We start from the raw sequence: 17,301 nt of genomic DNA on the forward strand, positions 1-17,301 counted from the left end.
TAGGGTGTTTCAGAGAGAAGACAGGGATATGATTTCCAGAAGGGTATAGGAATTGGTGAATTCTGCCTGGGTGGCTTCTGTTCTATATGGTCTCACCAGCAGCTTCCTGATGCATTGATGGTTGGTACCGTCCAGTTATGGTTTGAAATTCAGTCTCCTGTGGGATGTCTGCACAATAGGAAGGGAATGGTGAATGTGAAGTGTGGTGAATTCTTAACTTCAGAGAGCAGTTACCGTGTCAAAGGCTGGAGGCAGATCATGAAATGACATCTGCCTAGTTGGAGATAAGACCTTCTTTTGAGCTGCTTGTGGTGTTTACAGGCAAGAGGCTCCTCCCTGGGCGTTTCTGATGTTCATGTTCTCCCGTTGCAGACACACACTACCTGACCTGCCGGATCCAGGAGTGCTCTGAGACCAAACGGAGCGGGCCCTTCTCGCGCTCCATCGACGTCAGCTCCCTCGTTGTTCAGGATGAGTACATCTTCATCCAGGTATGTTGGCTTCCTGCAAACGGGACATGAGTTCTGCCTGCACAAGGTATTTTTTCTGTGCAAGGGAGGAGGCATATTCTTAGGATAAGCACATGGGACCGCAGTTCTTAAGAGCTAGGAGTCCATCCCGTGGGCTCCGCAGTCTGGGATAGAGCACTTGATCTCTCTGCTCATCACTTGAATCTCTAAAGCTTCTTTATTAAGGGTCCATAGATTTCACAACTTGCTATTTGTGTGGCTAACTGTAAAATATAAAGGAGCTACAAATGAATTGGGCAGAACATAGAAGAACAAAGGAAAGGTGTGAATGATTATTTTAACAACGGGAAAGGTTTATGCTGATTTGACAGTCAAGTAATGCTAATCGAGTAAACCGAAATTTGTACTAGGAGGTAAAATAGCAGAAAAATTGAGAAAATATGCTACAGGGCAACTTCAAAGTGAAAGATGGCTGTAAATTTGTCAGTTGGTGATGATTTTGGAGATGAGGAGAAAGTGTCAGAAATTGAATGAGACAGTTCGTGCTTTTGAGATTTTTTTGAGAATACATGGGCTGGATGGAACAGGGCCATATCTTTAAGTTTCGTGTGTGTGGAAGCCTGAGAATGAATAGTACAGTCTGGAAGAACACTTCCTGAAGATGTACCATTTGGTTGAAAACTGAGAGCCAGGCTGTGGTGATTCCAGATCGTAGGAAGCTCAGGAGACACAGAGATTATAGACATGGTGATGTTAACTGCTTGTCTCCAATGCTGAAGCAGGGGAACAAAATGAGATGAAGACTGGATTCAGGTGGCACAAAAAAGACACAAGCTTCCTTTTTTGAATAATGGGTTATATATTAAGCTCCTATTTTATTTCCTTGAGTGAGCATTTTTTTTTTCTTGACTGTATCCAAATTATGAGAAAGTTTTGCTGTGTTTTATTGTCAGACTTTCTTATAAAAAAGAAGACTCATAAGTCTGTTCTGGGATTTGGTGGAAGACTGGATCCCTATGGCCTGAGAGGACTGCAGTATGAAAACTGCATGCATTTGAGCAACACTGGCAGACTTCTTCTGAAAGTAAGGGAGTCTGCTGCTCTGGAGATGAGCTACTGCAATGGGAGCCACAGCTCCCATCAATCCCCTCTGAAATCCAATCTGCTACTGCTTCCTTTGGCCTCAGTGGAGATCCACTGCTAGAAAACACTGTGAATTCAGCAACTTAGTAAGTCATGATTTGACTAGAAGCAATGGCTTTCCAATCAATAAATGCTCTGCTCTCCAAGGACTATTTTAGAGAGACTCTCTTAATGTGGTGGTTCATGTCTGTGGCTAAGGGTGTTGTGGAACATCCAGTTCTTTAAGCATGAGGCCTTACAGACATTTCTCACTCTACAGCTCCGGTCTGAGTTTAAACAAGGCCACTCTGTTTAGAATCTTGATCTCACAGTGAGGACATGGGCCTGGTGTGTGTGTTCTTCTGCCTCAAATCAGCAGTGAGCAGCTCAGGCTATTAGCTGCTAAAAGCTTCAAGTTAAAAAAATATGTGTGTGTGTGTGTGAAAGTATACAAACACATGCATGTATGTATATGTAATACTCAAGTGCCTTGACTATTCTTAGCAAGGTTTTATTATAGCTTAATGGGTGTTTGAATTGAAAATCACATCCCCACACTTTAAAAAGCTGTTAAATATACACACAGAACATCACTGCTGCTTTGGGCAGAGACTCTCCATTCCCAGGCTGTCTATCCCTTTCCCTGTGTTTTTGCATCACACTGGCAGGGTTTCTGCCTGTCCTGCAGCTGCTGTGAGTGGGTGCAGGGGCTGGGCAGGGATTGAGTTAAGATCCTGGTGAGGTTTAATAGCTGCATAAAGGATTGGTGCATGAGTTCTGGTATGTCTGTTCTGGAACAAATCAGAATTAATGTCTTGGAGTGGAGAGAGGAACTTGTTTCTTTTAACTTTTGTCATTAAGCCAGTAGATTTTTAGTCTAAATTTTTAGTCTAGTGCTCCTCTAAAGTTAGAGAGATCAAAACCTTCAGGGGCAATTTATCTCTTATTTTACCTATTTCAATATGAGATAGGTGTCTCTTTAAATATGCCTTTCTTATTAATATTGGAAGGAACTTAAGTAGAGCTTAGTGAAAACCCTGAAATTTTTGACAACTAAAATTAGGGAAGATGAATTCCAGCTATTGATATCAATGTCTTAGATTATCTACATACAGTTATTTACTAGTGAATATCCATTCTAACCAAGTTGATGAACAGGCCTGTATTGTGGCATTCCTGGGGAGCATTAACTTCTATAACTACACTCACAGCAAATGTGATACTGTGATCCATGGACAGGGGAAAGAACACAGAAGATATTATAATGCCATTATAAATCAACAGTTCCTGTTGTGCAGCACTTCTGAAGAGATCTTTCAGAATTACAGTACAAAGCAAGAAAATGAGAATGAACTTATGCTTCAAAATTTTATCTGTTGAAGAGAGTTTGAAAAGACTGGCACTGGTTGCCAGGCAAAAGAGATAAATAACATAGCCCATGAGGAAAGATGTAAAAGGTAATGGTGAGGGAAGAAAGAAATAGCTGCTAAGAGAAAGTGGGAAGAATTATTATGAATAAAACAGTAGGTAATCATTCTGAATTTATTGACTGACTTTCTATTTGATCAATAGTTATTTAAGGATGCCTAGCATATCACCAGGATTGGATTGGATAATTCTGCATAAATTGATACATTAAGAGAAAATCTTACCCTCTCTTGCATGTATAGTTCACAGTATTGCTCTAGTGCAACCAGGAGCCAATATCATAATCTTCTTTCATGGTTAATACTTAAAATTCATACAACTTGCAAAACAGGTAATTTATTTGAAAACCTTGGAATATGTCTAGACTTACGTCCTGTAGCAAAAAGGAGCTAATTTGATGATCAGCTTTGCCATTTACTGTCTGTATCTGTGGTATTCTCATCTGCAGAGCCTACATTATAAGACACAGGGATCAGGGATAGTCTTTTGGGATGAGTCTAGAGTACTGATACTTTGGAGAATTTGTATGTTAAAAAATAAATTACAGAAGGAATTCTGGGAAAGGTATTTTTCAAGCAAGTCTTGCACCAGGGTTTTTAGTGGAATTACTGAGGTTGCTGAAAAGTGTTGACAATTAAATAGACTTTAATAAAAATGGTGATTATTTTTCAGGAAATTCTATTTTGAGTGAGACAGCATTGTTTGGAAAAAAAACTTTTTATTTTCCTATTAGTAAACAAATAATATCAATGCTACTAGGCTCCTTAAAGAGAAGATCAGGGATGATCTGTCTATGTTTCCTTGTCAACAAATCAAAAATTTCCACTGAAAATGAAGGAAAGCATGAGCAAATGTCCCCATTTATTTCAGGCAGTGAGAAGAGTCTGGGCCACAGAAGTGCCAGTACAGTGTTGCTTGTTTGTGGGGGTCTGAGGAGTCCTGAGGGGCATGAATAGGGCAGTGCATTCCCTGGGAATCAGCTTTGCTCTGGGACAATGCTTTTTGCAGAGAGCAGCATTCGTGTGGGCAGACCTGCAGCTGCCATAGAGAGCTAAGTATTGCAGAATTAAAGGAGCTGTTCCTGGTGGCCCAAAGGTTATGTGCAAACATCTCAGGTGCAATGGCTCAGTGGTTCTTCTTTCTGGGTGTCTGGATTCCCATCTTGGATGAGCCTGGCTGCCGGTGGAGAGGGAGCACTTTGTCTTCACACAGAAGCCGAGGTTTCAGGAGATGGACAGAAATGGTGATGGAACTCTTCAGAATGTGTGACATGACTGCTGGCACTACTACTGTTGTAGTGCTGGTGACCTAAGGATGTTAGTGGGACAAAATTGACAGGGAGACAGTATTTTTTATGAGTTGGAACTGATAGAGTTAGAAAAGGGACAGATAAGATTTTGGGCATATTCACAAGATCCTAAGGGACTTGAGGAAGGATTTGGTTTCTCAAAATTGTTTTTCGTTTTTTTTTCCCCCCAACTATAGATCCACAGCTCATAAATATGTTTCCATACCCCTATTAATCTTGCTGTGTTGTGTAAACCTTTCTGCATGTGGCTTCCCCCAGAGATCACACCAGTCTAGTCTGGCATGCACTTATTGCTGTCCCCATTCCTCTCTTATGCTTCTGTCTCTGTCAGCACTTGGAGACCCTCAGGGTTACTTTGGCCTTTTTGATTTGAGCTGGCTGTAAGTCAGTGCAGAGGTGTGTGGATGGGTGATCAATACCTGTCTCGGTTGTTTTTTATGTCTTTATTTTTCTCCAGGATGCTGCAGATTCTGCTGTCCCAGTAGAGAGAAGCTGAAGTTGCTCTGAATTGTAGCTCAGACATGCAGCACTTTCCATAACAGTGACAACAACCACTGGGTGTAGAAGACTCCTCAGACTTAGCAGCTGATACCTGCTTTGGGTTTGGGGGTGATACAGGCAAGAAAAATGCCTTTGGAGATGAAACCTCTCAGATCTCTCTTTGATTGGTGGTCTCATAAGGACAAGGAATGATCCCTGCAAAGTTTGATTGAAAAGGATTGACATTTTGCTTCAGATCTTGGTCCATTTCCACTTTAAAAGGAAAGTGCTTTGCACCACTAATCAGAGAGGCATGCTGAGAGGCAGTACCTTACCACTTTCTAAGGCCTTTAAAGACTGGACACATGGGTACCACTTCCCTTTTCCATCCCATGGCATGATTTATCAAGATGTTTAGCTGCAGGCTGAAATTCAAGAGTGTCTTGTCTCTCATTGGCCCCTGCTTCTACTTGTCCTTCTGGGAAGCTTTCTTATCTTCTTTCTATACCATTTCATTTGTGATTCAGTCTCCTGGGAGCCCTGGGAACTGCATGTCTTTCTCTCGAGTCCATATTCCTTTAGGTTGTCCTGGGACATATGATGATCCCGTGTTCAAAAAGCTAAGTTGCTGTCTTGGTGGCCCTTTGTTTTGAGTTTGATGTGATAGGAAGAAAAGAGTGTGAGGGCACCTGGGAAGAGAGACAGGGTCTTGACTGTGCTTTATAATCCTCCTGAATGTGGTGGGGTCTGTGTGTTGCCATTAGGAGCAAGGGATGGTGGTTACTCACATCTTGCAGCAGTGTAGAAGCAGCTGCAGTTCCTGTAGGAATTATATAAGGAAAGTGAGAAGTTCAAGTGAAAATGCTCTTCTGTGATACTGATCTTTTATCTGGCTCCTCTTCACCTTCTGAAGTACTTTTGAACTTGGAAGACTTTTGCCTAATTCAGGGAGTTGCCTGGCAGGGCAGCATCTCAGCCTGCTCACTGGCATGAGTGAGAAAGAGCAAACCCAGAATTTCTCCAGAGGCTGTTGTGTGGTGCAGCTGAGTGGGAGTCTTACAGTACACATCTGAATAGCTCCTCTGGCTCAGAGGAGCAAAAACATCTGTCAAAATCTGTTGAACCATTTCAGTCTTCTTTTGCATCAGAAAAGTTTCCTTAAAACATATGCAGATGTCAGTATTCACCCACAATCACTGATAACTTCTTACAAAACCTATGGATAATATTTCCTTTTTTGGATGCCTGGTGTCTCATCAAAGTGTGTCCAAAAATTTCAGCTGAAGTAATTTGATGCAAAATGGGATTTATAGACTTTCTTTTTATCTGAATCAAATTCTGATTTTATCAGGGTAAATTTATTTATAATAACCTTTTTTTCCCCCCAGCCTCACTAGAAAGAAAAATACTTCTTATTTATAATATTAGAATCCAGGTGAGGGGGACAGTTCTCTTTGAGGCATTTAACGGAGGAAAAGAATTTCCTGATTCTAGAAGCTACGTATATCTAAGCCCAGCTCAGAGAAGTAGTTCAGTATGATTACTGGTTGTAAGCATACTTGTTTAGGAACACTTGAAAGTGCTTATGTTTAGTAGGATATGAGTATATGTTTCAAGTTTGAATATTTAAGAATAGGCTAAATTGCTGAATTGAAGTAATTTATCAGGTGAATACACTTCAGCCAGCAGCCACAGCTGAGTTTATGCTAATTCATAGGGATTCCTGACCTCAGTTATCAAGTTACCAATTTAAAAACTCCTTTTTTTTATTAATGTGAGACTTCTCAGCAGTGAAACAGGATAGAAGGGAGAAATTAAATGTTCATTTCACAGTATAGAGCCTTCTCTTTATTTTCATAGAAACTAAATACGCCGTGTTCAAATATAAATTTCTTTCCTCCATTTTTTTCCTCCATTAACTAGGAGCCAAAGGTCTTAACAGAAATCAATCCGTGCAATTTATTTTTAACTTCACCCTGCTTAGCTAGGATTGATTTTTATCTTTGCGATCGATGGTAGAGAAAACGGTTTGGCGGGACAATGGAGCACTCTCCAGCTTGTAGGGGCTGGTCTTTGAGTCTTTTATTGAAGGAATCATTAAAAGCTTATTATGAAACTAATAGGATGAAGACGTTTAAATGATGAACACGATTACACCTGTTTTACTGGTGAATAATGCCTGCTAGAGCTGATCTCCTCTTGCTCCTATTTAAAATGCTGGACAGCACTCCAGTGGGGGAAATTAATCCATAGAGATGAAAGAAAGTGCATCCCACGTGCTAGTTAAAAGCTCTTCTTCAAGCAAGACAGGCAGTAAGTAGTTAGCTACTTTCCTATTCACTGCTGGGTGCTTTTCATCCATTTCTAGCACAGTTTCGTCTTTTCTGTGCCAAATATCACATTTGGAACTTGAGCCTAAACATCTCTCGATAAAAAAATTATTAACATTTTCCTTTATTTATTTATTTTTTATTGATTTTCTTTCTAGGGCTTTTTGTGCTGTACTTTCTTTTATCACTCCCTCCCCTCCCCTCATGTTGTCTGATTGATCAGCTGAGGATGTAAAGTATTGCCTTGGCAAACTCATATGTTTCCTCTGAAATCTAAAGGAGATTTAATGTGTACAATTATGCTCTTCTCATAAGTTGATTTCTGTGTGGGTGATATGCACCTGCAGCTCTGATGTGGCTTGTGTTTTAGCTGCACATTTTCTGCAAGAGTTGCTTTTAAAACAAATGCAATACTTTCACTCAAAATTACTCTGTCCTTTAGCTGTGTCATCTTTGCTCTGAGGGGAGAGGGAGCAGAACAGGGACTGGGCCAGTATAATAAATGCTTCTTTGTCATAGAAAACTTTCTCTGATGGGTGTGATGCTCTAAAGAGTGTCATGTTTTCCAAGCCTGCTGAATTTGCCAGGCAGTTTGAGGGCGCTTCATGCACAGAAACTCCACAGTGCACTCAGGTAATTGCATACTGTTCAATGACTCTGAGGAAGGCATAATATTAAGGAAAACCACAGGGAGAAAATTAAGACTGGATGGTACCTGTCATGATGAGATTTATGCTGGGAGAACCTCACTACACAGAAATATCTGGAAGATTGCTTTCCCTGGTCTTGGTGGGTAATCAAGAAGGAGGAACATCACACAAGATTCATGTTCTTCCTCGTCTTCTGAGCCTCTTGTGACTGGAATTTTGGTTAGGCTTGGGAGAGGAGGCACAACTTTTCAACGTTCATACTACAAACCTGTGCAAGTCCTAGGCAGGGCTGTCTCTGAAGAACCCCAAAATCCCTTGGTAAGGGTGACAGTGGAGCAGCCTGCCTGTCATGACTCTTCTGTGCTTTAATCCACAATTTGATTTGAGGTATTTTATGCTCACAATAAGGAGAAAGGGAGCCTAAAGTTAAAGCAATGAGGAGGGGTGCCAGGGCTCCCCATGGAGCTGGAGAACACAGATCCAGGATGCTGCTACAACACTGATGGAGTGTTTCTGAACTTCTGACTCCTACCAGCTCCTTTGATGTTACTGGAAAGGAGGGAACTCTATAAGCAGAGGAATCACCTCAGAAAACAAGTGAGGTCTTTATTGAAAATAGCATCAACTATATACTATTAAGAGCTTACTATCAATAAGAAGTGTAAAATTTGGTTTTGTGAGCTTTTTGCTCACTTTCCTGCAAGTTCTTTGAGCAGCAGGGGGCAGATGGGGTCCTCCTTAGCCCAGGGGCATTTCTGAGATTAAGTAATTTCATGTTTGTTCCATCAATATTTGCCTTACATTGGAAATTATGAGTCCCAGCATCAGCCAGCTGGGAAGATGATAAAGAAGCCTGATACTACAGTTCCTCAGTTTCTCAGATCATCCAGGGCTTCTTTACAGTCTTGGACCTCTTAAGTCATTCTGCTTGCCTTCCACACTCTTTCAGATAACACAGGTGTTTTTACCTAAGATGAACTTCAATGTAAAAAAAGAAAAAAAAAAAGCAAGCAAAGCCACAAAGCTTGCTCTTAAATAATCATATTCAGACATTAACATGAGAAATAGCTTTGTGTGTTCCTAGACATGTCACAGAAATTATGGAGATAAATAGATTCCATGACAAATTTTATGTAATTTTCTGCAGTCTTGTGAACATATTTGTTTACTTCAATGTTTGATGCACTCTGTCTCATTACAGGTCAGGAGGGGGAATGAGCCAACATATCCAGGCTTTCTGGGCTTTCAAAGAGAAATTTCTCATGTTTCTCTTAAGTGCCAGCTGATCTAAGTTAGATGAGACTTTCTTTTTGAATGTGGAAATATTAAAGAAAAGTAGTAGCTCATGAGTGGAGGGAGGAAGAAAGAACACAGATTAGGAAAGACAGATGTGTTTAATGACAAACACATTTGTCCACAGGAATCATTTCTACTGGCCAGAAGCCCAATTAAACACATAAAGTAGAAATCCAGAAAAAAAGATTAATGATCCAGTCATTAGCAATGGAGGAAGAAGAAGACAAACCCAGCTAATTCTGTACTGAGCATGACAGATGAGCTCACAGCAAATAATTGGGTGACATTCATCAAATGTGAACTGAAAGGAGGCATTGGAGGGCAAAACGCTGCCATAATCTCTAGGATTTACAGTGTTGGAGCATTTGCTCATAGGAAAAGGAAAAGTTCATCAAAATAAATTAAGTTGGGCCTTCCAAAATTCATTCTGTACCACGGTGCTTGCCAGAACTTTATTGGAGGCTTGATCATTTTTTTGGAACTGTTATAACTCTGCATGTAAATCATGTAAAGATGAGATCCTGGCTGGGAAAAGCTTACACAACTCCTGCCAACAGAATTGTGGGTGGCTTCATATTAACTGGCTCAGGAAGCCACAAACCTCAAAGATTTCTATTTCTAAACCTATGTCAAGGTGACCTAGTCCAGGTGGAAGCCTGAAAGAGAGTTTAACTATTGCATACTGAACTTTAACAGTGTTTTAATCCTAACTTTCTGCATTTAAAAACCAGACAAACAAACAATAAATACAAACAAACCCCCTCTAGGTATCAGTTTTCAGTGGGATAAAGCCAAAAAAGCAGTATAAAACCTTTTGAGTGTGGCAGACTTGCAGTAGGTCCTGTTGTGGCACAAAGTGGAATTTGATCACCCCTTTATATTTTTGGCACTGGATTAACTAGAAGATTGTTGGACTGTTCTCAATCTGAATTGTTTTTTCTCTTGAGGGTGCTAAATACAGTTATGATGACATTACAAGCAAAAATGGGAAGAAATCTGAAGGAGAAGTCTTAGTGTAGAAGCTGGTCCTACTTCTAAACCTTCCTTTCTTTCCAGGTTTTCAAACTGTCAATGGAAATGCCTTGAGTTGATTAGATACCAAATTTCATGCCCAATAATAGCATGTCCTTCAAATGACAGCTTATCCAGGGAAGAAAGACACTATCTAGAGGTGGTATCATTGATGAGAATACAATTGATGCTATAGCAATATTCTGTGTAAGCTCATTCTCAAATATCACTGTCAGATAAAGGAATCATATCTAGGAGAGAATCTAGGACCTTTCTCTTAGCTTTATTGGAAACGTAACAAGCCAACAAGTGATATTCCACACAATAGACAAGTGCTTTGTACATTGTTTTATCTTAAGACTTGCAAGACTGCCAAACCAGCAGAATGTAGGAAATTCACTGATGTAAGCCTTGTTTTAGCCAGGTCTGAGATGGTGCCAGAAAGAACACGTACAGCAAGAGTAAGTGACTCCTGACAGGTTTTAGATCCCATCTTTTACAAATTATCTGTGCTAGATCTCATTGATGCATGGCATTTTTGCATAGACTTTAGTTCATTCAGTCCATAAAACTGCAGATTTGGATGTCTATCAGTTACCCCCACGCATATCCATTTTCAGAGAGTGTAATTTCAGAGAAACCAGTTTCATAGTGACAAAGGGCATCTGAGAGCTTAGCTCCAGCTTTCCAAGAGCACATTTACAGTTAACATTAAATGGTGCTAGTGTGGATCTCTGCTGTTAGTCACTGTAAAAGGTTGTTGGAAGACAATCCTGGCCTCAAGGGACTTAGAGTGCAGACAAGGCTGAGAAGCAGCAGAGAAAAGAGGGATTATCTCCTACTTACAGGGGAAGAACAGAAGCACAGAAACTTTAAATTACTTGCCCAAGGTAATTGAGCTGGACCATGTGATGAAACTAGATCCTCCTTTTCCTCCCACTCAGCACTTTTTTTCCTGAGATGTTAAAATCACATTGGATTTGAATCATAAGAGACAAAATGGAGAGTTCAATAGCACAGCTTAAATAAATAATTCTCCATATCTCTCAAGTTTATGATTTCTTTGGAGTTACCCAGATGCCTTTAGGGACAGCTGTGCCTGTCATAGAAAAAATACCTGAAAGAAAGTTTGTCAAGCATTTTTAGAGGTGTCATTACACCTCTAAAAAAATACCTGAAAGAAAGTTTGTCAAGCACTTTTAGAGGTGTCATCACAGAGTGTCTCAGAAGGGCCATCACTCACTTTCTTTGGTGTTTCCATAGGTGACAACTGGTGGAAGAGCAACTTACTATGTGTCATACAGACGGGAGCCTTTTGCACAGATTAAATTACCCAAATACTCCCTTCCTAAGGTGAGTCCACCATTTGTGAACACAGACATATGATATCTTGGGAAGCCAAATATGTGAGGTTCCATAAGGTGAAGTGCCAGGTCCTTCACTTGGATCACAACAACCCCACACAGTGCTGCAGGCTGGGGACAGAGGGGCTGGAAAGTGGCTCAGTGGAAAAGGACCTGGGGGTGTTGGTTGACAGCAGCTGAACACGAGCCAGCAGTTCCTGAGCTGGCTAAGAAGGTAAATGGTATCCTTGTATCAAAAATATTGTTGCCACCAGGACTAGGAAAATGACCTGTTATAACACAGATTTGTTGGTGGCCCTGATTTAGAATTGGTGCATGCTATAAAATCAGGGGTATTTTTGTAATTTAAAAATCAGAAGTACTTTAAGGCTAGGTATCATGGAAAAGTCTTTGAGCTATGTAAAAGAGGCTTGTTTATGCTGCCCTTAGTCACTAGAATATTTTTGCTGTACAGTAATAACTACCTGTCATGTACAGATTAATGAACTCTGCTGAAGTTGTACGTATGTGAGGTTGGCACCAGGGTAGTGCAATATTTTCACTGCAACTGGCAAAAACAGATTGAAGTCATTGGGCATTTTGCTTTATTTTCACACTGTTGGAATAAGTTGGGTGCCTCCTTAATCTTTAAGGAATTACTGGGCAAGAACAAACTTCCTGATTTAGTCGTCATTCATTGAGGGAAATAGCAAATCTCTCACTGATTGTGCTCACTGGGATAGAATTAAGCCCTCAAATGGTTTTTCTCCCCATCTCATGCCAATAGGATATGTTAGGTCTATTAGAAATGGCCCCATTTACTCAATCCCAACTTTTCATCTAGATACCTCACACAAAAGATTAAGATGCCTCCTAGGCAGGATGAGGATATTGAGCTGATCTTCCTCCAGATACTCTTTCCTGAAGTCAGGTCACTCCACCCTTTGGGAGACGTCCAGAATTATGATTTCTTGGTGCAGAAACTGGGAAAGAAATTAATCAAGGCCTCTTGGTACTCTAGAGAAAGTTTAAATAGATACAAATAGATAAATGGGGTCTCATATAACCACAGTCATTTTGCTTCTAGCTGAACCTGTGTCAGTGCATTCAACAATGGTAGCAAGGATGAAGTGCTTCAGTACTCATCACCGCCCTGAAAGTAATTTCCATGAACCTTTAAACTGAGAAAATGCACTGTCAAATCTCTTTGATATTAAAACTAAATGGGGAAACCCTTGCTTGACTTTTTGTATCTTGGTCAGCAGCAGAAATCCAACGAAGGTTAGTGGGTGACTTATTTGATAGCCCATATATTGTAGGATAATTGATCTCAGATAAACTCTCAATAGGAAAGTGATTAAAAATCACTATCAGCAGTAGCTCAAATGAATACCTATATGTCACCTTCGAATAAATGTGAACTCCAGGGTTTTTTGAAACCATTCCTTGCCAGTTGGAAGCACAAGCCCATTATTTCAGCATGTGAATGAAAATTATCACTGCTTTTAGCCTGGTGCCATATGATGCTTAGTGACTATGAAGACTCCAGGCTCCAAGGCCGTGAATCTTCCATGAGTAATAAAACCGACTTTCAAATTTATAAATAAAAAATGAAACTGGATGAAATTCCTTGAAGGTACCGAAAATGAAGAAAGCAAAAACCCTTCGCCCAGCTGGTGATTATTTAAAAAGTGAAATGCAGAAAAGTCACAATGCTGGTAATTTATTGGCTTGCTCTAACATAAAGTTGTTAAACATACCTATAATTCATGCTCCATCTCCATTATTTCATAATTCATGGTAATTACTGCATGTCCCAAAGGGCAAAGAAATACAGAGATCCTCAGTAACAGGCCTTTTGTCTTCTTTTAACAGGACATGCATATTATCAGCACAGATGAGAATCAGGTCTTTGCAGCTGTTCAAGAGTGGAACCAGAATGATACCTATAACCTGTACATCTCAGACACCCGAGGGGTTTACTTCACCCTGGCCTTGGAAAACGTGAAAAGCAGCCGAGGATTGGAGGGGAATATAGTCATTGACCTTTATGAGGTATGTAGTAAAGGTCACCCTACAAAGATCAGCAATGGCCTGCTGGTTCAAGCAAGTAAAACCTCTTACCAACCTCCCAGGATTTTCATTTGTTTTGGGGTCAGCCCTGAGGCATTTCCTGGATTTGATGCTGAGTTGACTCATGTGGGAATAGATACAGTAATTCTGCTATAGGTGTGACAACTGGTTGGGTTCAAGTCAGTGACAGGTTAGCTATGTGTCATTTCCAAAAGCTGTTGTCCTTCTCTTCCAAAAAAACATTATCCTTCTCATCCTAATGTGGATATCCATAGAAAGACTAAACATAGCTTTTTTTTCCCCCTTGAGCATCTAGAGACACTTGCTCATTGGACTGCAACTTCACGAGCACTGAACAGTTTATGAACCATAACCAAAAATTTGTAGGTACCACTTGCCCAGAGATGACAAATGGATAACTTCTACCCCAAACTATCTTCCATTCTCATGCTTCTTCCAGGCCTGTCAGCCTTGGCCAGCAGCAGTGCATTCAGAGCAGTTCCTGGTTTCTTCAGGGCATTCTGGTTTTGGTGTGTTATTACTTCTTGGATGGAAGATGCTGAGATCCAGGGCTCAGTGCTTTGCCAGCATCAAACAACTAATCAGTAATACTAATAGAAATGACTGCAGGCTGATTTCTACTGTTACACAGAGAAATGTTCTTGCAGCTTCATGTAGAAGCTAGGCTGTACATTTTTTATTTCAGCCAGAATAATGCTTATTTAACAACATAATCGATTTATTTATAAAAATCCAGGTAGTTGAAGTCAATGAGGGAAAATTCACAAATAACACATTGATTAGTATAAAGGACAGGGTTTAAAGGTTTTTTTCACCTGGTTAAATATATTGTCCTGCCTCTGAAAAAGTGTATTTCTTTGCTGTGATGAAACAGCTAAAATTAATATGCATTGTCTCACTTTCCTGGGTAAACCTGTGTACTCCCCAGTGGTATATAGACTTTTAACTGTTAAATGCTAATAGATTTTTACAGAGTCATTTAAAGAGTAGTATCACTCCAGGGGCTTCAGAGTAGAAGGATTTGCATCCTGACAGTTGCCAGGAAGTTGCAGATTTGCAGCAAATTTCTTCTTCCTGTCTCACTTTCACAGCTGTGCAACAGAGACCAGACTCAACATGAAATCTTGTTGGGGATGTTTTGACAGGACCATATTCTGCTGGAATGGGTTCTGACAAAAATCAAAACATTTGAAACAACTGGCTTGATTTGTCAGAATTTGGGTATGGAAGAAAAGTGAAGAAACCAAGTTTGCAAAACAGTAGTGCCACAGCATGTTCAGGATTCCCATCTTTTGTGTTGATTTTTTTTTCTGGTACACAAAAGGATCCCACACTGTTTCTGTTGTGATCTTGTGTCTCCCCTTTTTTGACTGTCTGTGGAGGCAGTGAGGCATACGCCATTCTCAAGCTCACAGAGCTCAAGTGTGACTTGGTACATGCTGCACCTTCAGGCCCATCATCAGCCTAATCTGACAGAGCTCAATGAAATCCAAAAGTGGGCTGTTTACTAGGGATTTGCTCTGTGACCATCCTTGTCTTTTTCTTCCAAAGAGAGAAACCACACAGCTTTGCAGCCACCATCAAGATACACTTTTAGTGCCATTTGATGTTCTGAGATTTGATTGAGATGCCTTCACTGCTTTTACAGAGACCTTCCACTCCTGAGAGTGCTCAGATGGACATTGCTTTTGGCCTGTTCTTCCAATGTATTTTTTTCACCTCTCTCCCTTTTTCCTAGGTAGCAGGGATCAAAGGCATATTCCTGGCTAACAGGAAGGTCGATGACCAGATCAAGACTTTCATTACCTACAACAAGGGCAGGGACTGGCGTTTGCTACAGGCACCAGACACTGATCTAAGAGGGGATCCTGTACTTTGCCAGCTGGTGAGTGGCAGATCTTTTCCAAGGCACAATTGACTCCTTCAGAGCTGCTTATTGTAGTCGCTAGGTTAACAAAACTCTCCCTGTGTTTTTTTTGTCTTGACCTTCTGGGTGTTAAATGAATTCAGTAAATTTCTTTTAAAAATCCATAGTAGGTTTTAAGGGAAAATTCTGACCATCTTTCTTGATGTACTTAATAGAATTCAAGTCAGAATAAGAAAGTTGCTGGGGAAAAGTAATCTAGGTCAGATTGTTGTTAAAACAAGGGCAGACACGCTTGTTTTGTAGTGCAGAGTTCCTGCTTATCCACCAAAGGAACATATGACATGTGTGCTAAGAGCAGAGGGGTCATTTTCAGAAGGATCAGAGCATCTGTGTGCAGTCACCAAGGGTTCCTCTGATATTTAACTTTCTGAATATTAAAGGTTCTGCCTTTTGTTTGTTTTCTGTCAACAGCCCTTTTGCTCACTGCACTTGCGCCTGCAGCTCTCAGAGAATCCATATACTTCAGGGAGCATTTCCAGCAAAGAGACAGCTCCTGGGCTGCTGGTGGCAACAGGTAAGAGCATTAGTGCTTCTCAGCATTCACCCATACCTCCCTGGGAGCCTGAGAGTATATGAGGTATTCCCCATTGGTGTAAAAGTTTCAGCTCTGTTTCAGCAAGTGCTGGGCTAATTCATGTTAACTCCCATTTGCTATGGGCTAGGAGAAGGAATATGGCCCCAAGTTCAGAAAAGGTGTCAGGTATTCTACAATAACCCATCTAAGCCCACACTTTCAAGGTACCATTACCCAGTGGCATTACTAGGTCCTCTCATGTTGTTACAACCACTGATGGACATGTCTACCTGTTTGCTGCAGGTGCCATGAAGGAGAATAGTACCCAGGGGCTACACTCCTAGAAGGTGTCAACATGTCCCACCTTTTGAGCAGCAAGCACAGAGTTGTCACAAAAGTCTGTCAGGTGAAGCCTGGGCTTTCATGGGTGCCTGTCTTGTGCATGGCACCTGCTTTTAACTCTGTACTGCTGCAAGAGTAGCAGCATTTAATCATCACTGCATGGGCCATTGGTATTGTGGGCTGTTCTGCAAAACAGTGCTTTGGCAGGTTGTGTTGTTTAAATGACAGCCTGCTACAATACTTCATGGTGGCAGTGGCTGAGCCACTGTAATTAATCTGCAGGATGGATGGGGCTACCAACCACCCTCAGCTCTGTGGGAACTGCTGGGCTAACAAAGTGCTTTCTAAATGGCTGGTGCTATTGGAAGCTGGCCTCTGAGCCATGGAGGCAGTTCTGTCTTTTCAAATGGAGGCTCTTACACACACTCAAATATGTCCAAATAGCTTAATTGTTCTTTCTAAGGCTCAGTTTATCTCCTTGGTCTTGTTCAGCATAGCAGTGGCCTGCAAGTGTGGGATGTTAGCATACTGTCTGCATGAATTTACACTATTTCTTCCAGCCATTTTCATTCTCATGTCCTTCTGTGCTTCAGTGTGTTTGCCAGACTAAGGCAGAACCTGAGACGGGCTCCCTTCATGACATTTATATCTCAACAAGGGAGACACCGTGTGATTTCCAGTTCACTGATCCAGGCCAAATGAAGTGAGATAATTTGGTTTAAACCTCCAGATATCCCCAAGCACAGCCAAGTGGAGTCATCACTCCTGGCAGGTTGCACTTGCTAGATGGATGCTTAGGAACAAGCCCTACTCATGATGCTGTAATTACAAAAGCTTTTTTTTTAACTTTTTAGGAAGCAAATAGAGGCAGCAGGACAGTGAGATTCTAGGCATTGATGTAAATTGTTAGTAAATTAGGTTCTTTTCAAGCTGCCAGTGCATGGGATGAATGCTTTCCCAGTCTAACAATTAACCTTTAAAAGGC

At 40.9% G+C, this 17,301-nt stretch overlaps 1 protein-coding gene across 3 annotated transcripts in view; it reads left to right on the forward strand.

The window, feature by feature from the left end:
• SORCS3 (sortilin related VPS10 domain containing receptor 3) overlaps positions 1-17,301 on the forward strand; it is a 268,807-nt gene that overhangs the window by 194,550 nt on the left and 56,956 nt on the right. For all 3 annotated transcript variants that reach the window (XM_088169308.1, XM_088169310.1, XM_088169309.1), the window contains 5 exons: positions 373-491; positions 11,360-11,449; positions 13,315-13,494; positions 15,272-15,418; positions 15,872-15,974. In XM_088169308.1, coding sequence (XP_088025434.1) covers positions 373-491; positions 11,360-11,449; positions 13,315-13,494; positions 15,272-15,418; positions 15,872-15,974 — 639 coding nt within the window. The remainder of the gene's footprint in view (positions 1-372; positions 492-11,359; positions 11,450-13,314; positions 13,495-15,271; positions 15,419-15,871; positions 15,975-17,301) is intronic.

Source organism: Sturnus vulgaris, chromosome 8 (genome assembly GCF_052056855.1).
Source record: "Sturnus vulgaris isolate bStuVul1 chromosome 8, bStuVul1.hap1, whole genome shotgun sequence".
Taxonomy (NCBI): Eukaryota; Metazoa; Chordata; class Aves; order Passeriformes; family Sturnidae; genus Sturnus; species Sturnus vulgaris.